Source organism: Bison bison, unplaced genomic scaffold (assembly GCF_000754665.1).
Source record: "Bison bison bison isolate TAMUID 2011002044 unplaced genomic scaffold, Bison_UMD1.0 scf7180017864326, whole genome shotgun sequence".
NCBI classification, from domain to species: Eukaryota; Metazoa; Chordata; class Mammalia; order Artiodactyla; family Bovidae; genus Bison; species Bison bison.
In genome coordinates this window covers 5,134,347-5,157,226 of record NW_011494898.1, presented here as the reverse complement: position 1 = coordinate 5,157,226, position 22,880 = coordinate 5,134,347, and the positions used below count along the sequence as shown (strand labels likewise).

Below are 22,880 nucleotides of genomic sequence, written 5' to 3'. Positions count from 1 at the left end.
GCTTTACCCTCTGAGCCACCAGGAAGTCCAAGGAGAACATAAAATTTCAAAGTCGCCCTTCCTTGCCTCTTAAACAGAAGGGCAAAAGTTAATCATTGGAGACCTTTATCAGCCTGGAGACTGCACCAGAGGAATCTAATAAAAAAAAAAAAATTAACTGATTAGGCTTTACTGTTAGTTTCCCATCTAATTGCCTTGACTTTTATCACTTGTGTAGAAACTTATTGTTCCTTTGTTAAGATGCTGTATAAGCCCAAAATCTAGTCACCGAACTATTCGTTTCTGAATTTCTCTTTGATTATATATAATACACGTAACAACAAAAACGTTTTTCCGTTCTTAATCTTTTTTACTACAGAGCCCCAGCAGAAACGCTAGAAAGAAAAACCTTCAACTTCTAATGTCCAACTATTTCATATGGTCTCATAGAGAATCTACTGACATGCCTTTTCCGTCGGTGTTTTCAGACATAAGGGAGACCCAACATTTGCCATTTGTATAGAGCTGTGACAGTTTGAGAGAAAATCTTAAAAAAACAAAACATTCTCTAAAATACTAAGAACCCGGTTTAGTATTCACAGAATTTAAGGCAAGTGATTGTTTCCAGTTTAGTCCCAAGCTCTCTCGTCTTACATTAAAAAACAAACCAACAAAAAAAAACAACAACACTTCATGAGACAACGCAGTGTTGGGGAAATCGGAGTAAGATTGCTCCCAAGACAACACGCGAAGCGAACTCAATTAGCCAGGCGGACCAACATTTAAAACTCAAATCAGCCGGGCGGACCAAGATTTAAAACACCCGGATTTGGCGCTCCTGTGACTCACGCCCCGCTGACGCATGGCATTCTGGGATTTGTAGTTCGGACCACATCCGGTATCAAAATAGAAAGCTCAGCTAGGGCTCGGAGAGGACTCGGGCTCGGAAAGGAACCAGATTCGGGCGGCCAGACGAAGAGGCCAGCGGTGGTATCTGTTCCTCAGCTGGCGGTCCAAGCGACAGTCGTCTCCGTCTCGGCCTCAGCAGTCAGGACGCACACACTCTGCGTCATGGCGGGCTGAGGCCGATGATGAATTCCGGTGTGCATGTCAGGGTTGCTGTGTCACTCGGCCCGCTCGGCGCGCCCCTTCCCTGCCGCCCTTCCGCACCGGCCCTTGGGTTCTTCCGGGCCCGGCGTCCCTCACTTGCAGGCGCTCTCCAGCCGCCCGCCGGGCCTCGCCGACTGACCGAGCTCGCGCGGTGCCCCGGCCCCGGGCGCCGGACCCACCAGGGCCATGGCGAGCGGCTCCTGCAGATACCGGCTGAGCTGCTCGCTCTCGGGCCACGAGCTGGACGTGAGGGGCCTGGTATGCTGCCTCTATCCACCGGGGGCTTTTGTGTCCGTGTCCCGAGATCGCACCACCCGCCTCTGGGTCCCAAACAGGTGAGCGCCCCGAGTCCCGTTAGCCCCCAGTTGTGCTGCAGGCTTCCTGCGGAGTCCAGGAAGAGAGTGCCCCTTCCCTCTCTTTTCCTGGCCTTCCCTGCGATCCGCGCTCCCTCCCAGTTCTGAGATAACTGGCTCTCTGGGTACGCCGTGTAAGAAACCTGTGAGATTTATGTGGAAAGAGTGCTAGGTTAGGGAAATAGAGACCTACTTTCTTGTCCTAACTTGACCACTGAAAAAGTGAGTGACCTTGGACGATCCTTTTATTTTTTGTGGCTTCAGTTTGTGAACGATGATTTTGCCGTGTGTTCGATTTGAAAATTTTTTGATGCCAGGTGAACCCTCATTAATGAGGTAGTGTGAAGGCATCTGGCATGTGATTGAAGTAAATCCTCTTCTTTACTAAGAATTTGCTCTGTAGTCTTCCCTCAAATTTGAGAACTAAGGTTCTCAAAAATTGCATTGCAGGAAGTTGCCTTGGCTCCTCTCCACATTATCCAACGCAGAGTTTCTTAGTCCGAGTTAGGTGATGGACTTGAGTGGAGGGGAGGAAACTCCTCAACTGTTTTATGGATGTGGGGAGAGGGTGTTTTCTTGAGAGAAAACCCATTGCCTTCAAAAGATTTTCAAGAGATTAATCAGGTTCAAGGGTTTAGCCCTGATTTAGCTGGTTGTAACAGGAAATGCTTCAACAGTACGTGGATAGTGAACTTCCAGATGTTCAAGCTGGATTTTGAAATGGCCAACATTTGTTGGATCGCAGAAAAAGCAAGAGAGTTCCAGAAAAACATCTACTTCTGCTTTATTGACTATGCCAAAGCCTTTGGCTGTGTGGATCACAACAAACTGGAAAATTCTGAAAGAGATGGTAATACCAGCCCACCTGACCTGCCTCCTGAGAAATCTGTATGCAGGTCAGGAAGCAACAGTTAGAACTGGACATGGAACAACAGGCTGGTTCCAAATTGGGAAAAGAGTACCGCAAGGCTGTATTTTGTCACCCTGCTTATTTAACTTATATTCCGTGTAGTACATCGTGCGAAACTCCAGGCTGGATGAAGCACAAGCTGAAATCAAGATTGCCAGAAGTATCAATAACCTCCATTATTCAGATGACACACTTATGGCAGAAAGCAAAGAAGAACTGACGAGCCTCTTGATGAATGTGAAAGAGGAGAGTGAAAAAGTTGGCTTAAAGCTCAGCATTCAGAAAACTAAGATCATGGCATCTGATCCCATCACTTCATGGCAAATAGATGGGGAAACAACGGAAACAGCGAGAGATTTTATTTTGGGGGGCTCCAAGACCACTGCAAATGGTGACTGCAGCCATGAAATTAAAAGATGCTTACTCCTTGGGAGAAAAGTTATGACCAACCTAGACAGCATATTAAAAAACAGAGACATTACTTTGCCAACAAAGGTTCGTCTAGTCAAAGCTGTGGGTTTTCACGTGAGAGTATTGGACTATAAAGAAAGCTGAGTGCCGAAGAATTGATGCTTTTGAGCTGTGGTGTTGGAGAAGACTCTTGAGAGTCCCTGGGGCTACAAGGAGATCCAACCAGTCCATCCTAAAAGAAATCAGCCCTGAATATTCATTGGAAGGACGGATGTTGAAACTAAAACTCCAATACTTTGGCCACCTTATGCAAAGAACTGACTCATTTGAAAAGACCCTGATGCTGGGAAAAATTGAAGATGGGAGGAGAAGTGGACGACAGAGAATCAGATGGTTGGATGGCATCGCTGACTCAATGGACATGAGTTTGAGTAGGCTTCAAGAGTTGGTGATGGACAGGGAAGCCTGGCGTGCTGTGGTCCATGGGGTCGCAAAGAGTTGGACACGACTGAGTGAACTGAACAAAACAGGAAATTTAAGACCTAGAAGGCAGATTTCTTTTTAGAAAGGGAAAAATTGAGGTGAGTGAGTTTATGTAGTAATTCTCACATCAGAGATTTCACTCAATGAAACCATACATTTTCATCCATAAATTCAGATGATCACTATTTATTGAGAGCCTCCTTTTTGTTTGTGATCCTGAAGAAGAAGAATAAGACTAGTTTCCTGTGTTTATGGATCTTAGCTACAGTCTAGGAGGGAAGATGGATGAAGAAAACAACCAAATAAATACACTTTGGCATGTGTACTGTGAAGAAAACAAATAGAGAGTTGAGTGGAGAGAGATGTTAAAGAAGGAGGCTTCTCTGAGAAAGGTGTATTGGGTTTTTATTTCTTCTTAAAAGGCACTGAGCTGGAGGTAGTCAAGGGAATGAGGAACGGAAGTGAGTCAATTGGAAGAGTATTGTAGGCAGTAGGAAAAGCAGACACAGCTCTGGACCAAATAGAAGAAAAGTCCCTGTGTGCAGGAGGGAATGAGCTGTGAAGTGCAGGTAGGTCTTAGGCAGAAGCCAGGACGTGCCCAGAAGAGGGCTAAGGAAAGGAGCTAGTAGGTAGAAGCCCCCAAAGAGTTTCAGCAGGGAGCAGCATGATTTGATTTACCTGTGGAGAAGTTTCTGCTAGCTTCATGTGGAGAATGAATTGCAAAGGGATAAATGTGGAAAGAGATCTGTTTATAGGCTTTTGCAGTCATGCAGCCAAGAAAAATTAGGGATTTATAGAGCAAACTCCTATATTGAACTGGATCAGGTCTTCTCTAACTTCGAGATTTATGATATGCCAAACCACTTGGTAACACTGATATGTAACTTCTTGTGTATTTGAGTACCAATTACTGACTAAACTGCATTTAACGTTGAATTCAGTAGAAGCACATGCCCAGTAGGTTATGAATGCCACAGTAAGGAGTCGTTGAAGAATGCTTGTTGTAATCGTTGAAATCTGTTGGATAGCTGAATCCTTAAACTTTCACATGTTTTATAGGACTGTGCTAGATTGCCAAGAGCTTAAATCACTGGATCACAAAAACATGAGGAACTTTGAGCTGAAATGATCTTCTCTTTAATAACTAGTTTTTCTCACTCAATTCATGTTGTCTTTTGGTTTTGTTTTTTAGACTTTTGTTTTTGTTTTTAGACATGTGGTTTTCGACTAACACTGATTATTTCCAGGCATGGGGCTCAATAGTGGGATTGGTGTGATAAGGTGGTTTTCCTCTCAGTTCCAAGAGAACTGTAGAACTATAGTAGAGCATCTCATAGTCACTCTTCAGGCAGCCGAACTAGTGTCTCAGCCATACCTTTAGTGTCATGAAAAGTCTCCTCAAGGCTGACATCCTGACAGTTTCTATTTATTTCATGGTATATTAATGAAATTAGTAAAGTGCAGTAAAATGTTCGGAGCCAAAGAGTACACATTTTCGTTTTCTCATGTCCATTGTTGATAGGGTTCTGGATTAGGGTAATGTAGGGATGGATTGGTAATGAAGGGGAAATTAAGTTTCAAGGAGGCAAAATAGTTCTGCTGCTAAGTCTCTTCAATTGTGTCCGACTCTGTGCGACCCCATAGACAGCAGCCCATGAGGCTCCACCCTCCCTGGGATTCTCCAGACAAGAACACTGGAGCGGGTTGCCATTTCCTTCTCCGATGCATGAAAGTGAAAAGTGAAAGTGAAGTCACTCAGTTGTGTCCGACTCTTCGCGACCCCATGGACTGCAGCCTACCAGGCTCCTCCGTCCATGGGATTTTCTAGGCAAGAGTACTGGAGTGGGGTGCCATTGCCTTCTCCCAAAATAGTTCTAGTGTGGACTAAATCTGATACCTTATCTTTCACAAGGACCCTCTGAAAACCCAGAAAGCCTCCAGGCCTTCTGAAGGTGCTTCAGATTGGAGACTTTATTTTTTGGTTGTACATTGACCTGAACCAGTCAACATGCCGTTATTGCAGATGGCTCCAAGCCTCTAGAAGCCCACCTCACAGTAAACTGGATTTCCCAAGTCTATCACCAGTGATTGCTTTGCCTTTTGAAAACTATCCGTGTTTGAAAGACTCCAACTTCAGATTCAGCCTCATTCATTAAATATTCCCTGACCATGCCAAGGCTGGAGTAACTTCTCCCTCATGTTTACTCAGCACTTGGGTCCTTAGTCAAGTGGAGTTTATTTAGAAATTAGAGCCATTACTTTCTGCCCTCCAACCCACTATTCCCTTTTCTTGGAGGCAAAATTTTCATCTCTTTTAATGGCTTATTTTTTAATTTTTCTTCCATATTTGTATATAAAGTGCTATACTGCTATTTCTTTAAACATTTTTTTAGTTCTCTGTTTTAGTGTTTTCTGTTAGTTCTTATCAGGGAATATGAAAATATAGCTCTCTTTTCTGCTTTCTGCCAATCTACCTCAAATAGGCATCCTTTCTATGCCTCGACCCTTATAGTTTAATTTAGACTAAATCAGTGTTTTGTGACTGTACAGAATCTGTCTACACCTGAGGTGTGGAATAAACTATGGTAGCTTTTCCTCAACAATTTTATGATTTCCTTGTAGTTAATAATTATCTTGTTTTTTGTTTTTAACTTTCTATGAATGCATCACTAATTCAACTTTATATTGTTTACTGATCACCTAAATCTCCTTTCAAGACCTCTAGACACTGGTTGTTTTACAGTTTCACTTTCTCACTTGATCTGGTGCACAACTAGTCCTGGGATCTTCCTTCACTGTCCTCTTACGCCATTTTTGGACTCTTGCGTTGAATTTCTTCTATCAGTTATCCTTAAACTTTCTTGGTTTTCTTCCTTGACACCTTATTAGAATACATCCTCCAGGAGCTTCCTGAAATACAGCACAGTGATAGTGTATTAAGACCTACATTTGGAAAATGATTTTAGCCTGCCTAGCTACCTGAATAATAATTTAAAAGTTTGTAGCATTGTAATTTCCAAATAATTTTTCTTCAGAATTTTGAAGCCATTATTCCATTGTATTCATTGTGTTACAGTAAGTCTGAAGTCATTGTGATTCTTGACCTATTTTTTTTTCTCTCTGGAAGGCAGTCTACATTCATTCATTTTTCAGGTTCATTAAATGTTGCCTCTTTGAATGTGAAAACTCATGTCCATATGTTCTGGAACATTTTCTTAAATTCTTTAGTTTTATTGTCTCCATTTTATCTGTCTTCTTTTATGGAACTTTTTATTCATATATTGAACTTGTTTTTAAATTGCTTTTTTATTTCTCTCTGTGTATCTCTTTTTTTTCTCTCTCTCTACTATACTTTCTCAAAAACTGCCTTGACTTTTTGTGAAATTATGTTTTTGTTTCATGGTTGCAATATCTTATATCTCTAAGGATGCTAATGCTGATTTTTTATTTTTAAGTTATTTTCTCCCTAAGTGGTCTGTTTCCTCTAAATTGGTTGTTTCCCCTCCCTGTTTGTTTTGGTCACTATATTAGCCCAAATGTCTAGTAATTCTTATCCTGTGCTTAGTATTAGGGTGTGTGTGTGTTCAGTTGTGTCGACTCTGTGACCCTATGGATCATAGTTCTTCAGGCTCTTCTGTCCATGGGATTCTCCAGGGAAAAGTACTGGACTGCGTTGTCATTTCCTCGCCCAGGGAATCTTCCTGACCCAGGGCCTCTGCATCACAGGTGGATTTTTCACCCATGCACCACCCATACCCCAAGGCTCAACTGTGCCTGTGTTACCGCCCTCTCCTTCCAGCCAAAGACTTTTCTGAAGAAAAAACTTCTGACTTTTGCTGGGTACAAGGGGCAGTTTGTTTGTTTGTTTGTTTTTTCTTGATGCTGTATGCATTTTTTCCCCCCACTGATTCAAGAAGTACTTAATGATTATCATGTAAAACACTGTGCTGCAAATTTAGGAAGATGAAAAGAAAAACCAAGTCTGGACTCTGCCATTAAGAGCTTCACAGAACACTACACACAAACATTGATACTAGAGAGTGCTAAGGGGCACATTTAGGTAGATTTAGTACTTTATATAATATAGACTTTTTAAGATGTCTTATCTTTTACATTTCTTTGGACTTATTGATAAAATGGGTTCTGAAACCACATTTTTAAAAAACCACACCAAAATAGACAAGTTAAAATTTTACATGTGTATACCTATGGCCAATTCATGTTGATGTATGGCAGAAACATCACAATATCATCATAAGGTAATTATCCTCTAATTTAAAATAAAATTTAAAAAAAAGAAAAGATTTGGAGGAAAAAAAAAATAGCTACTACCAAATACCTTCCTTTGAAGATTTTTTGAAATGATTCCACTTCTGACTCTGAAGACTTTCAACTAGCTTTCCTAATTCTAGTTCCTCCTTTTTTTTGTCCCCGTTTCCTAGAGATACGTAATGGTGCTCATTCTTGAGCCTTTTGGAGGTTCATTGGTAAATTGGGCCTCTTACTTTCCCTGTTCCTGTTTAGAACTCATTTTATTCACGTATCCTAAGGCTGTTACTACATTTCTGTCAGTTTTCCATATTCAGTGTTATAATTGTTCCTTTTTTTTTTTTCTTATTCTTTCTGACCTTGGGGATTTAATACCTTTCTTAAAATAAACATAGATAGAAACAGAATATGCATTATACAAAACAATATGTATTGTTATAATGGTGTTTGGAAAAGGAATGAATGAGTGTGTGTGCAATATTTATCTAGGACTCTTCCCTCTTTATGTACACTTGTGTTATCTCCTTTAGCTGAACCACAAACTCCTTGATTTAGTTTGAGTCAGAAATATAATTCTTTAATTCCCCTCAGCAGCTAATTTATTGCCTTCCACGTGGTGTGTGTGTATATATATATATATCTGTTGTTTGTCTTGTTATGTAAGGCAGTGATGCCAAGTAAATGATATGTATAACAGTTTGGTAATTATTCTAATCCCCAGGCAGTTATTAATATCCTGTGTCCCTAGAGCAGTCATTTATATGTCCCTGTATTAGTCCCTTTAGTTCACATATTGAGTGTGATTGATAGTCTAGCTACTTAGTACTAGTATCTATACTAATGAATACTAAGTTAATGTTTCATAGTACAAAAAGGTCCTCAGTAGTTTTAGGCTTATAGATAGTAGATTCCATTATCCCAGTTGCATGAATGTTTCACTTCACTAGAAATTTCTTAGGGTAACAACGGCTGATAAGTAGAAATAAAATAAGGGGACCAGTGTATATCTTATTAACTGTCATGTCTTTCCAGTCCTAACAGGGGCTTTACAGAAATGCACTGTATGAGTGGCCACTCCAATTTTGTCTCTTGTGTATGCATCATACCTTCAAGTGACGTGTACCCTCATGGACTAATCGCCACTGGAGGAAATGACCACAATATTTGCGTTTTTTCACTTGAGAGTCCAGCACCACTTTATGTACTAAAAGGTCACAAAAACACTGGTGAGTGTAACACTTTGGCATTTTTCTGTTTGAATAAGTGTCGTCTTTTTGAAGATAAAATTCTTACATCAGCTTTCCCTGGTTTTATTATTATTATTACCTATCACTGTGGCTTGATACAGAAAACCTTTTGAATCATCATTGTTCTATAAATTCTCTGTTATAGACTTACTGTCATCAGTAAGGGCTGACATACTTATATACGTAAAAAGCAAAGATTTCAGTTATAAAAGGGAGAGATTATAGTTTTATAAGCTTTGTAATTTTGGTTTTTCAACCAAAATTTTGTAAGGAATTCATTTACTCCGGAAAACTGAGAGCACTTCCTTTATCTTTGGACTGTTATTTCCGTATTTATGCAGCAAATTAAGTCTCAGAAGGAATGTATGTAGGGGATCTGATATCATTATATGAGAGTATTTAATACTTTTGAATAATGTTTTCTGTGATTTGTATATATTTCTGATTCTGTTATATTCCTGGACTTGTGATTGCTTAACAGCTCTTGGTTATAAAATGATACAGTTAATCAATACAGTATGTGTACTTTTTGTTGTTGTTGTGTCTGGAATAGTTTGGGATATCTGTAAACAAATAGTATGGCCCATAAGCATTCTAAACTGAATTCCTTTAAGGAGTTTGCAAAATGCTTTGTGTGTAGGTATGGGAAATCTGCAATACAGAGTGATACAGATTTTTTTAGAACTTTTTTTAAAGGACATCCTCAAATGTATATAAAAGTAGAGACAACGTATTTTAAGAGAAATACTATAATGCTCTCTTCCACCCATGTATTTGCATAGCTTTAAGGATTATCAACATATGGCCTATTTGGTTTCATCTTCTGCCCCTTCCACAACATTATTTTAAAGGAAATTTCCAATATACTATTTCATTTGTAAATAGTTCAATGTATAGCACTATAATAGGGTTTGGTAAACTTTGTCTGTACAGGGCAAGATAGTAAATATTTTAGGATTTGCAGGCCATGCAGTCACTTTCATAACTGCTCACCTCTGCTGTTGCGTGGAGAAGCAGCCATTGACAGTAAGTAAATGAGTGAACATGTCTGTGTTTCAGTAAACCTTTATTTATAGACACTGAAATATGAATGTCATATAATTTTCATATGTCAAGAAGTGCCTTATTTTCCTCTCATCCACTTAAAAATATAAAAACTATTATTAGTTTGTGCACCGTACAAAAACAGGTGGCCCACAGGCCGTAGCTTGTTGACCCCTCAAAAAAAAAATTTACTCTAATTCTGCCATTATTTCTGGATTTAATACCTAGCATGTTTAGTTAAGAACCTACCACATCTACTGTTTGTTTACCCTGTGGCACACTTACCCAGAAAAGACAGGTAAATGCTTGCCTTCTGCCCTCCCCCACCTCTTTTGATAGTTTCAGAATGAGTTGATTCCCTAACATCTTGTTTTCTTTTTTGATTCTCAAACTGTCCCAATTGAAAGCTGCTTTAAACAATTGGTTCCTATGGCGTCTTCTTTTTTTTTTTTTTTTTTTTTTTTTATTGAAGGATAATTGTTTAAAAGAATTTGTTGTTTTCTGTCAAACCTCAACATGAATCAGCCATAGGTATACATATATCCCCTCACTTTTGAACCTCCCTCCCATCTCTCTCCCCATCCCACCCCTCTAGGTTGATACGGAGGCCCTGTTTGAGTTTCCTGAGTCAAACAGCAAATTCCCATTGGCTATCTATTTTACGTATGGTAGTGTAAGTTTCCATGTTACTCTTTCCATACGTCTCACCCTCTCCTCCCCTCTCCCCATGTCGATAAGTCTATTCTCTATGTCTGTTTCTCCATTGTTGCCCTGTAAATAAATCCTTCAGTACCATTTTTCTAGATTCCTTATATGTGCGTTAGAATACAATATTTATCTCTCTCTCTCTGACTCACTTCACTCTGTATAATAGATTCTAGGTTCATCTACTGCATCAGAACTGTCTCAAATGCATTCCTTTTTATGGCTGAGTAATATTCCATCATATATATGTACATGTACAACTTCCTTATCCATTCATCTGTCGATGGACATCTAGGTTCCTTCCATGTTCTAGCTATTGTAAATAGTGCTTCAGCGAACAATGGGATACATGTGTCTTTTTCAGGGTATATGCCTAGGAGTGGGATTGCTGGGTCATATGGTCGTTTTATTCCTAGTTTTTTAAGGAATCTCCATACTATCTTCCATAGTGGCTGTATCAATTTTTATTCCCACCAACAGTGCAAGAACATTCCCTTTTTTCCACACCCCTGTGGCTTCTTGGTAAGCCCTTACTTTAGATACTATAGAATGTTCTAGACCTGAAGTCAACAATTTTGCCAAGAACCTTATGTTTTTCTTTTAGTGGGAGATAGTATTTAGAAACCTCGATTTGAGTTGTGGTCCAGGATTTTTTTTTAAATTAATTTTGTTTTGTAATTAAACATACAGTTTACAAAGAAAAAGCTGTTTAACACGGTGAGTTCAGAGAAGTCTGTGTTGCTTTCTCACACCGTCCTTTTCTTATAAGTAATTTTTTGTATTATTCTATTTTCATGTGAAATTTTAATTTTTGTTAATTGGAGGAAAATTGCTTTACAGTGTTGTGTCAGTTTCTGCCATTCTGCAATTTGAATCAGTCATGATTATATATATATATATATCTCCCCTCCCTGTAAGTGACTAGTTTTTTATTAATAGCTCTGTTCTTTCTGGAAAAAAACAAAAAAAATAGCATATCTATGTTACCCCTTTCTTAGATAGAAGATAACATACTGTATTTAGTTTTCTACCCTGGCTATTTTTACTTGATAATACTGTCCTGGAATACTTTATTGCTGTATATAGAAATCTTCGTTCATTTTTACAGTGGCATTATATTTCATTGTGTAGCTATACTAAAGCTATTTTAGCTTATTCAACTGGTCTCCTATTGATGGATATCTAAGTTTCCAATCTTTTGCTCGTACAAATGTCTTTTGGTTGGGTTTTTATGTGTGTGTGAGTGTAATTTAGGTATGATATCCAATTCTGGATCAAAGGGTAAATGCATATGTAATTTTATTAATTATTGCCAAACCCCCTAATTTGGTGTCATAACCTTTATTGCATTTCCAGCAGCAATTTTGAATCCCTTCTTCCCTTACCAGTCAAATATGTTGTCAGATTTTTAGATTGTTGCCAAAATGACGTTTTAGGATGGGGTAATTTGCATCTCTCATTATGGAGGGGGGCATTTTTTTAAATATGGAAGGCTCGTTGGCATTTTGTCCCCCTGAGAGCTATATTCTTGTTTTCCTGTTTTTGTAATGCAAAGGTTTATTTTATGTAATCATATGTATCTTGATTTTGTAAAGGTGTTTCTCATAGAAACCTGTGCAGTAAAAATATTGCTTCATATTTTAAGGGTATTTTTTCTGCTTGCTTTATTTCTAGTTTATCATAGGTTATCTTTTATTATTTTGTTAAGTTGCTTGATGATTTGGGGCCAGTGTCATTTCTTTCTTTTTAACTTTTTTAATTTGAAAAATACCACATCAGTGAGTTGAAGATGAAGAAATTAATGATTGACATCCTTATGTCATGTTGTTTTTTTGTCAGCTTTCTAGCCCAGATTTTGTGTCCTAAATGGTAGAGTCGTCCTGTTTTTTTAGTCAACGTATGTATAACACTTTCCAGTTACATTCAGTTCAGCTCAGTTCATCACTCAGTTGTATCTGACTCTTTGCGACCCCATGAATTGCAGCACGCCAGGCCTCCCTGTCCATCACCAACTCCCGGAGTTCACTCAGACTCATGTCCATTGAGTCGGTGATGCCATCCAGCCATGTCATCCTCTGTCGTCCCCTTCTCCTCCTGCCCCCAATCCCTCCCAGCATCAGTCTTTTCCAATGAGTCAACTCTTTGCATGAGGTGGCCAAAGTGTTGGAGTTTCAGCTTTAGCATCAGTCCTTCCAAAGAACACCCAGGACTGATCTCCTTTAGGATGGACTGGTTGGATCTCCTTGCAGTCCAAGGGACTCTCAAGAGTCTTCTCCAACACCACAGTTCAAAAGCATCAGTTCTTCGGCGCTCAGCTTTCTTCACAGTCCAACTCTCACATCCACACATGACCACAGGGAAAACCATAGCCTTGACTAGACGGACCTTTGTTGGCAAAGTAATATCTCTGCTTTTTAATATGCTATCTAGGTTGGTCATAACTTTCCTTCCAAGGACATGAGTTAACCGGAAAAGCTGAGCCTTTAGGTTCTTTTCCCTGAGCTATTTTCCCGGTTGAAAGTGTTTATTTTCATGGCAACAACCTTAATTTTCTTTGCTTTGAAACATACTTTACATCCATTTGGAAGTTTGGCACTGTGCAGGACGGATGGCTGTGTTTCTGAGTTGTACCTGTTATGTAGCTGGATGTCACTTGTCCTTTGGTGCTGAAAGGACTTCTAGGGTTTATATTTTTCATCTGGGCTTGAGAAGCAGTTGGCTCTTTCAGCTCTGCAAATCCCTAGGTTTGGACTCTTCATTCCTGCTTAGGAGCCAGCCAGTTCTTGATCTCATTCCTTTCTTTTACTACCTAGCCAGATGCATCCAATAGTAAATGACTCCTAACGCAGGAGTCCCATTTTCCAGCCTCTTTTCCTTAGAAAACAAATTTATCATGTCCTGAGTTAATGCCAGTGGCAGCTTTACCAAATGTTCCTTACTATGTAATAAGGATCATTGGTCTCCTCTCTGTTAGCAATCTCCTCATCACCTGTCTGTTAAACTAATCCCATATATTTCAGGTACTTGCTTTAGTGGTGCCTCACTTTTGCTGCTAATTCTGACTCAGTGAAGTAGGCTAGGTGACACTGTGGTAACAGACAGCTCCAGGGTCACAGTGGCTTAATGCAGTCAGCTTGCTTTGCTTCTTATAGCTCCAGTGCAGCAGGTATCCAGATGACAGGCTCCAGTGCAGCATGTGCTTTCACAGATGCTGGAGCAGTGGGGAGGAGCATGGCCTAATTTAGCTCGTGTTTTTAAAGCTTCCACCTGGAAATAACATGATTGCTGCTCAATTTTTCAATGCCAGAACAAGTCATGTAACATGCCTGAGGCCAAAGGAACTGAAGAAGTTCAGTCTTATAATTTGCTTAGAAGGTAAAGAGCAGACAATATTTTATGAATATCACTAATGGCTACCATGCACATTAAATCTTTACATGTTCCATGTGCTTCCTGGAAACCTCCCTCTTGGTACCTTTTAGTCACCTGTTGCATTCATACTCCCTGGGTTAATGTCATCTCCAGATTTCCCTATTTCCTAGATCCCTTGTTTACATCATTCTTAGCTTACTCTTTAGTATAATACAGCTGTTGCAGCTTCCTAAGAAAGCTGTAACATGGGGGTTAAATATATTTTGTATTTGCATATTGGAAAATAGCTTTATTCTAGTCTTATATTTGACTGTTAATTTGGCTAGATGTAGAATCCTGTGTTAAATCCATTTAACTTCAGAATTTTGAAGGCATTGCTCTATTGTCTTTTAGTGTATGGTGTTATTTAGAAATTTGATGCATTTCCCCTGTCTTTTCTATGGGACACTTCTGGTCCCTTCCCAAACTTTTGGGATCTTCTCTATTTCTAATGTTATGAAATACCACAGTGCATCTCTGTCTCTGTTTCTTAAAGTGCCTTTCACTGGATACTTCTGTAGGTTCATTCAGTCTGGATATCTTGACCTTCACTTTGAGGGAATCTTTCTTATACTGTTTCTTTGTTTCCTGCCCCAATTTCTCCTCTTTCCCCAGTTACTTCTTCATGGAATCTCTGTTACTTAGATGTTTGACATTCTAAAATTGTTTTCTAACTTTAACTATCCTTTCCTGTTTTCTATATCTTTGCCGTTTGGGTCCAACCAATTCTCAGACTTTTTTCCCCCTGGTTTTTTAGTTTGGTTCTTCTATTTTTAGCATTTATTTTTCTTGGTCTCTCATTAGTTCTTTTTTTATATAATACCTGTTTGCAAATAATATCAGATTGAAGATTTTTCTTCTGATTTCTGAAATTGGATTTGTTTCTTATGGATATCTCAAGCCCTTTTCCCCCTTATTTTTCTGTTTCTTTGTTTTGGTTTTTCTTTTTCAAGTGGATGGAGCTTGGTGATTGGTGGTCTTTGTTAGAGGTTGAGCTGATGGCCTGACATTTTAGATGGAAATCCTTTCAAATGTCTGCATCTGGAGTTCTTGAACATTATTCAGTCCTCTAAGAATGCTCCTGCCTCTTGCCTAGGTGAATGGAGATCGATATATGCCTGACTGCTGGTTTTGTGGGAGCAGGTATAGGTACCACATTTTAGGATGGAGACTTTCTGCTTATTCTGCTTATTCTGTGTTTCTTGGGGCTCCTTATTCCAGCCATTTATTATGCCTGATGACCTGAGTCTAGAAACTCAGCTGCAGTTCCTCCAGAGGATAAACCTCCTATCTCCTTCCTGCAGTGGGTGAGGATGTGCTTTCCTGACACTGTAGGCTGAGAGGAGAGTTCTGGTGTTTCACTGCATTGTGTACAGGCTTTGAGTCACTGTTCTCATTTCTTAGGTTCTCTGCTTAGCCCTATCCTCTGGAACCTAGTGGATACTATTTAGTATTCATAGTTTTGTGGGGCCAGTTACTCTGCTTCTAATATCTTTCGGTGTAACCTCTTCCTTTTTGCTAAGTCAGTTATATTATTTTGTCTTCTTTGTCCTTGTAAATTAAGACCGTTTATAGCATTACTGCGGACAGTCTGCCATTTTAAATCAGAACTCTTGACTTTTTTGTTTCCATGTTTTTAGATAATTTTTCATATTTATAATTTTTAGCTTGTACAGTTTTACATCAAGGTAAAGCATTTAATTAGCCATCTCATTACTGTTGAACACTTAGCTTGACTCTATAGTTTTTTTGTCATGTTGACTAGTGTGACCCTAAATAACTATGTAGTGTTCCAAAATCTTTTGCATTATTTTTCTGTATAGTTTCTTAGAACTGGAAGGGATTGTGCAACCCACTTAATCCTGCTCCCTCCTTTTACAGATGAGGAATCTGATGTTAAATAATATCCCTATGGTCAGATAGCTCCTAAATGGAATGGTTACGACTTGGATCCAGGGAGCTTGGCCCTAGAATCTGTACTTTTCTGTATTTCCATTGAGTTAAGCCTTAATTAGCTAAATACCCTCACTTCATAAAGTGAACTTAAAATTGTAGTGTTTTAGTAACTGGCAAGATTGAGCATTTTTCTCTATGCAAATATGTTAATTAACCTTTTTCTCCTTTAGTTTGTAGTCTTTCATCTGGCAAGTTTGGGACATTACTTAGTGGCTCATGGGACACAACTGCTAAAGTCTGGCTGAATGACAAATGCATGATGACCTTACAGGTAAAGTAGTTCTGTGCAAGTATTTGATAAAATAATTAAATATGATGATTCTGTGGCAACTTAATACCCATTTTCCTCACAGGGTCATACAGCTGCAGTTTGGGCAGTAAAGATATTACCTGAACAGGGCTTAATGCTAACTGGATCAGCAGACAAGACTATTAAACTGTGGAAAGCTGGAAGATGCGAGAGGACTTTTTCTGGTAAGATCACAGTAGACAGCTTTTGTAATCTCATTGCTTCATATTTGCACAGGTGATTTTTTTTTTTTAATTTAGAAGTTTTAAAGTGATACTTGAAAAACATCAGTGTATTTCAGCCATTTAATTTGGGTGAGTATAAATTTTCTGACAGTTAATATGTCATATCTTTTTAAAAGCTGTGCTGAGATCTGTCATAAGACAACCAGATATGGGCTAATAAATAGCTACTTCATAAGCTATAATATGGCTATGTGCTTCTATGTACGTTATTTATGTAATTTTTGGTACTCAGTTATGTTTTGGTTGTCATTTGAACGATTTAGCCTGAAACTTCCAAGCATAAGTCTTACTAAGTGTGGGTCAATTGAGTTACCTTCATATGTGTGGACAACCTCACTCATGCTTTTATTAATATTGAAATACATTGTTTAATAATAAGAATTTTCAGGCTTTGTTTATGTTGTACTTTCAGGTGGGTAGTCTTGTAAAACCTCAGCTATTAAATAACTCCTAAAATGAGGAATTGGCTGTCTAATATTAGTACTGATGATTTATTTGTGTGGCACTTAAATTTTTGATGCGATTTTTGTTTGTTTTTCCTTGCTTCTATTTATTCCTTAAAGTTGATCAACATCTTGGATAATACTGCAAGAAGTCCCTTGTGCAGATAAAAAAACTATCTGTAGGTGGAAAATGGACAATGAGTCAGAACATCCCTCTGTTTCTGCTTCCATACATACACTATATGTGTCAAGTTTTATTAATCTGTTATAGGTAATCTAAATCAGCAAATACTGAGCATGGGAAAGGTTTAGATGTCTGATCTCCTTTATTAGATTACAAACTTCTGAAAATGTTTTGTCCTTTTAAAAAACATTGTAGCGACATCTACAGTGCCTCAATTAATATTGAAAAAATTGAATCTTATTATGTTTTTAAAAACATTTAATGTCCTTTGAGAGGAATAAATACATACACGTATATATAATCTAGCTATACAATAACAAGTTTTAATTCAGTAAATTCTTGCCCTTTTAAAAAAATCAAGTGCTTAATTTTTATTTTATCATTTTAATGCCTTCATTTATATAAATTAAGAAATATTTCCCTTGGTAAAGCAACAATGTTTAGCTTTATATGTTTTGGTTGAATCAAAAGAGTAAGAGAAGTTGTTATTTGAATCAAAAGAGGTAGGAAATAAGAGGCAGGAAACTTGAATTCTTGCTTTAGTTCTGCCACTAATTGTGTGGTTTTAGATAAATTAATCTCTCTCAACCTATTTCACATTTGAATAAAGTTTATCCTATGATAGATTTTATTTCAAACTCTTAAATAATTGAAATCTTTTTTGTAATCCTGGTTTTTGTTTTCTTGGTGCTTTATAAATACTAATCTTAGTATTATGTAGTGAGAAATTGAGGAGCTATTTACTTTGTTATTCATGTGTTATATTTGAGTATTATGTATGTTATGAATAATAACTCTTGTTACTGGGAAAAAAAAAGTTGAAATGAATTCTCAAGTAAAAATCATGGGGGAACTTCCCTGTCAGTCCAGTGGTTAAGACTTCACGCTTCTACCACAGGTGATCAGGTCTGATCCCTGGTTGGGAACTAAGGCCCCGCATGCCACACAGCCAACAAATAAATAAAGGATTTCCTTTAAAAAAAAAATTGTATGGATCAAAATCCCATTTCTAGAGGGTTTTAAGAAATAATGTAGAGAAGATATGATAAATATAAAATAACTTCCTAAGACTGGTGATTAAAAAATACTGCCAAAACTACACTACCAATTTTGGCTACCAGGCTTTTCTAAGGGGAAAAAAATGTATTTCTCTAACTTGAAAATCAGTTTTTAATATTCACTGGTATGTTTAATAGTGTTAGTAAGTTAAAATACATAGAGCCATCAACCAAATGATCCATTCTTATTGATTTATATATATATTTTAATACAGGGCATGAAGACTGTGTAAGAGGCTTGGCAATTTTGAGTGAAACAGAATTTCTCTCCTGTGCAAATGATGCTAGTATTAGAAGGTGGCAAATCACTGGCGAGTGTCTTGAAGTATTTTATGGTCATACAAATTATATTTATAGCATATCTGTCTTTCCAAATTGTAAAGGTAAGATTGTCTTATACTACATATTTAAAATTCTGTGTTGAGTGTTGTTCTGTCCCATCTTGAGGTTGGGAGGTGGTGCAGAGTGCTAATGGTTTAAATCAGTTTTCAGTTTACTAACTGTAACTTGAATAATTTAGTAACTTTATTTTGTAAATATATTTTTCCTAAGGAGAAAACTGTTATGATCATCTTTATATTCATTCAGACTTGATGGTTGTGTTGTAAAAGGTTCTTGGGCATCTGAAGAAAGATTTCATACAATTTATTGGTGTAAAGTTTAGTAAGATGTGAACATACAAAAATGTAATTTTTTGAAGTTGTATATGGTATAAGTGACATATACATAAAATTTAGAACTATAATTTATAAGTACTTTGGGGTTTAAATATCAGTAAGTGACCTGATCTGATCTGATCTGATGCCTATTTAGAAAGGTAGTATATATAAATACTGAATTTTATTTATTCAGGCTAATTTTTCCCATATTCATTAATTTTAGATTTTGTGACAACAGCAGAAGACAGATCTCTGAGAATCTGGAAACATGGGGAATGTGCTCAAACAATCCGACTTCCAGCTCAGTCTATATGGTGCTGCTGTGTGCTGGACAATGGTGACATTGTGGTTGGTGCGAGGTATTCACATTCTAGTCAATCAATCGATGATATGTGTCTAGGCCTTAGGTAGGGAGCACAGAGATAAGCCATAGAATTTCAGGTGAACTGGGGAGATCACAGGTATATTTGTGTCACTAAACAAAACAGTAGTAGGTATAACAGCTTTTGCATTAGTGATACATGATATATATTGCATTAGTATTGTATTACAGGTTGTACAGTTGAAACTTGAAATGAGAGAAATTACAAATTGGTGTGGGCAAACCTTTTGGAGAAGAAATTTGAATTGGGTTTTGAAAGATAATGAATAAAAACAGCAAAGAAAGTTTCTATCAAAAATAGAAGTACAAGTAAAGTGTGGCATGGGACCAGGAGTGACATGTGTGGGAGACAAAGGCAGATGGTGGAGGACCAGTTCTAGGGAGCAGTGGGTGACAGTGGTAAGCTGGTAGGGTGGGGCTTAATCGTGAAGAGCCTGGAATGCCCGGCGTTTGTTAGATTCAGTGCTTGGGGTTAAAGGGTTATAGCTCTTGAGTAAGAAGTGGTGAACAGAACTTAGGAATCATTAAATATGTAGGTTAGATTTAACTAGTGGTGACAATGGACAGGAAACCAAATTAAAAAGCAACTGTAGGGGTGGGATGTAAAGTTATGAAATATTATTACCCCCACAGTATTAATAGATAGAAGACCAAAAAATGAGATAATGCAGAGGGAAAATGATCAGAAAGGGGATGAAAAAAAAGGATAAAGTTTCAAAGTTTGAATGAGTAGAAGTCCACATGAATAAAAATGGAGAAGTGCGAGAACTGGTCTGGTGAGAAAGGTGATAACCTCCTGGGATCTGTGCTGTTAAGTCACACTCAGGCAGTTGGACTGGATCCCAGTGTAACAGCTGGGACCGAAGATCAAGATTAGCACCAGACTTCCAGAGACCAGGGATAGGGCATCTGAACGAAGAAACAGAAGGGAAGGAGCAGTACTAAAGGCTGAATTTATGCTACACTGTGGATAGAGAAAGAAAAGCCAGTAGCCGAAAAAAGAAAAAACAATCCAGGTGTTGAAATTCAAACTTGGAAAAAAGAGATTTTGGAGGCCAATTGTGATCAGTGTCAGTAAGTACATGAGGGGTTAAGGAATGAAAAGTTAGAAAAGCTTTTGGATTTGCTTTGAAAGATGTTAGTAGTGACCTTTTTGACATCACATTTTGATAGAAAATGATAGAAAACGGTAGTAAGAGGAGACAAAGACTTTTTTGAAGAAATGGATGAAGGAAAGGATCACAGGCTACTCTGGCATTGAAGGCAAGAGGAAAAAGAGAGTGACAGCTGTAAGAGAACGGGATCTACTAAAGCACGTGTGTGTTACTCCTTGGCTGGGTCAGGGTTGATATGTCGGTTTAGTTATTTTCACCCTAAACTTATTTAAAACTGAAGAAAAATAAATAAAGTGATAACATTTGCTGTTAGTAGAAGGTTAAGTAAGAAAGTTCACTATAGAGCTGAGTGAGATTAATACAGTTGAAAGTGGGTAACTTGCCTCTCTCACCACAAAATTTTGAAAAGAGAAATTATGGAAACCAAGTCATTTTCCCAAGAATAGAAATTGGGCCTGCCATCTAGTCCAGAGGTGAAGCTGTTTTTTTGTTTTGTTTTGTTTTGTTGGGTAACATTGCTAATTAATGGAATAGCAGGGACAGGCTCCATGTGTTTCTAATGAATGGATATCGAGCATCTAGTATTTTCTAAGCCTTATGTTGGGCATTTGAGCCCTTTGTAAGTGAAACAGTTCACCACTCTTTTGTATACCGTAATACGTGTGTACTACTAACTTTGAAAGTGTATACTATACCTGTAGATTTTTGTGATGGTAAATATTTAATTTGGAATTGAAAATTGTGTTAAATATATATCTCTTTGTTCTTTGCCAGTAACTTTTTTCTTAAAAAGTCTTTTTCCATCCTTTCTGTTGCTTTGGAAAGTGTAGAGTAGTGTGCTGAAATCAGCATAGTTCTATATTCAGCAATAAATATGTAGTAACATTTTTCATATTCACATATACAGATTATTTTTGCTTTGGATCTTTTAAGTGTGATAATGTTAATACATTGTGGTAATGACTTAAAATCAGTTTCTGTTTCATTACAGTGATGGTATTATTAGAGTGTTTACAGAATCAGAGGATCGGACAGCAAGTGCTGAGGAAATCAAGGCTTTTGAAAGAGAACTCTCTCAAGCAACCATTGATTCCAAAACTGGTGACTTAGGGGACATTAATGCTGAACAACTTCCTGGGAGGGAACATCTGAATGAACCTGGTAAATATTTCAATGTATCTAGTAGTAAAAAACGTTACCATGTTTGCCTTTTGGAATAATCAGTGACAGAAAAAAAGATTGTTTTGTTAAGTCATTCAGTATTATTTTCATTGCCAGGCACCAATTTCTGAGAATTTTTATTATGCATAATCACAATGAGAAACCCATGTTCTTTTTGCCTCTGCCTCATCATTTTAAAGACTTTGAGCTAAGTTCCCCATAAACAGGAATCTTTTTTTTTTTTTAATACTTAGTTCATGTATATGGTAGGTGTTCAGAAGTCAATCATTTAATAACTTTTGGTTGACTTGATTCTCTGAGAGGCTGTATAGACTAAAAATGAGTTTAAATAATGGAATGTCTGCTTAATGAGTTAGGCATCATTTGAGCTTAAAATCAGGACAGTGGTTGTCTCAAATGAAACTTTATGTTGGATGGATCCGTGATCCCTTGATCCATGAATCCCTGGGGGTTCTGAGATCCTTTCAGGATATCCATATGGTCATAACTAGTTTTGTAATACAAAAATGTTAGTTGACTTTTAACACTGTGTTAACAAAATGGTATAAAAGCAGTGGTGGGTAAAACTGCTGGCTCCTTAGTACACAGATCAAGGCAGTGGCACCAGACTGTTCAGGTGGTCATGGTGTTCTTCACTGGCATGCAGTTATTGTTTTTAAGAAAAAATGCATCTGCTCTTAAGAATGTTCCTGAAAAAGCATTAAAAATTGCATTTTGGCCCTTTAGTACATGTCTTTAACGTTCTGGCTGACAAGATGTAAAGAACACCTACAGTATACCAGAGCGCCACATGCCTCTGGGTTAAGTACTTCTGCAGTCATGGGAGTTGCAGGCTGAACTTTCCCTTTTTTCATGGAATGCCACTTTTATTTCGAAGAACAGCTGTAGTTATTCAGACTTAGATATTTGGCAGGCCTTTTTTTGAAAATGAATGAAATGAGCATGTCACTCTAAGGAAAACGATTGATAGTATTTGTTGCCAAAGATAAGATTCAAACTTCCAACTGAAAATTGAAATTTTGAAAGACTTGTAACATCAGTAGTAATATTAACAAATGAGACTTTTTAATATTGAATAATAAAATGTGTAATCATATGGAAGATCTGTATAGATCAGTGATTTAATCAGTGTTTTCCAGATGACCAGTTTGTGGTCTAACAATCATAAATGAGTAAAAGAACTGTTCAGAGTTTGATGGACCAATGGATTTTAGTATAATAGAGCATGACAAGTTCATTGATATGATTTTAGATTCTAAAGTTTTAACCTTTTAGGATCTGCCCATGTAGAATATCCACATTTTTCTGAAAAGGCTGTTAGACCAGTCCTCTCTTTTCAACTGTATTATCCGTGTGACGTGGGATTTTCTTGATATACTGCAACCGAACAACAAATTACAAAGGTTAAATGCAGGGTCAGGTATGATAATCCAGCTCTCTTCCAT

General features: G+C 37.7%; 1 protein-coding gene across 2 annotated transcripts in view; it reads left to right on the top strand.

The window, feature by feature from the left end:
* Positions 1–854: 854 nt before the first annotated feature.
* Positions 855–22,880, top strand: part of PLAA (phospholipase A2-activating protein) — a 42,170-nt gene continuing 20,144 nt past the window's right edge. Inside the window, exons 1-7 of one of the 2 annotated variants that reach the window (XM_010853325.1) lie at positions 855–1,424; positions 8,548–8,741; positions 16,049–16,149; positions 16,232–16,352; positions 18,313–18,480; positions 18,980–19,115; positions 21,245–21,414. In XM_010853325.1, the coding sequence (XP_010851627.1) occupies positions 1,276–1,424; positions 8,548–8,741; positions 16,049–16,149; positions 16,232–16,352; positions 18,313–18,480; positions 18,980–19,115; positions 21,245–21,414 (1,039 nt within the window). In that variant the 5' untranslated portion in view covers positions 855–1,275. The remainder of the gene's footprint in view (positions 1,425–8,547; positions 8,742–16,048; positions 16,150–16,231; positions 16,353–18,312; positions 18,481–18,979; positions 19,116–21,244; positions 21,415–22,880) is intronic. The other variant, XM_010853324.1, reaches the window with a different exon arrangement.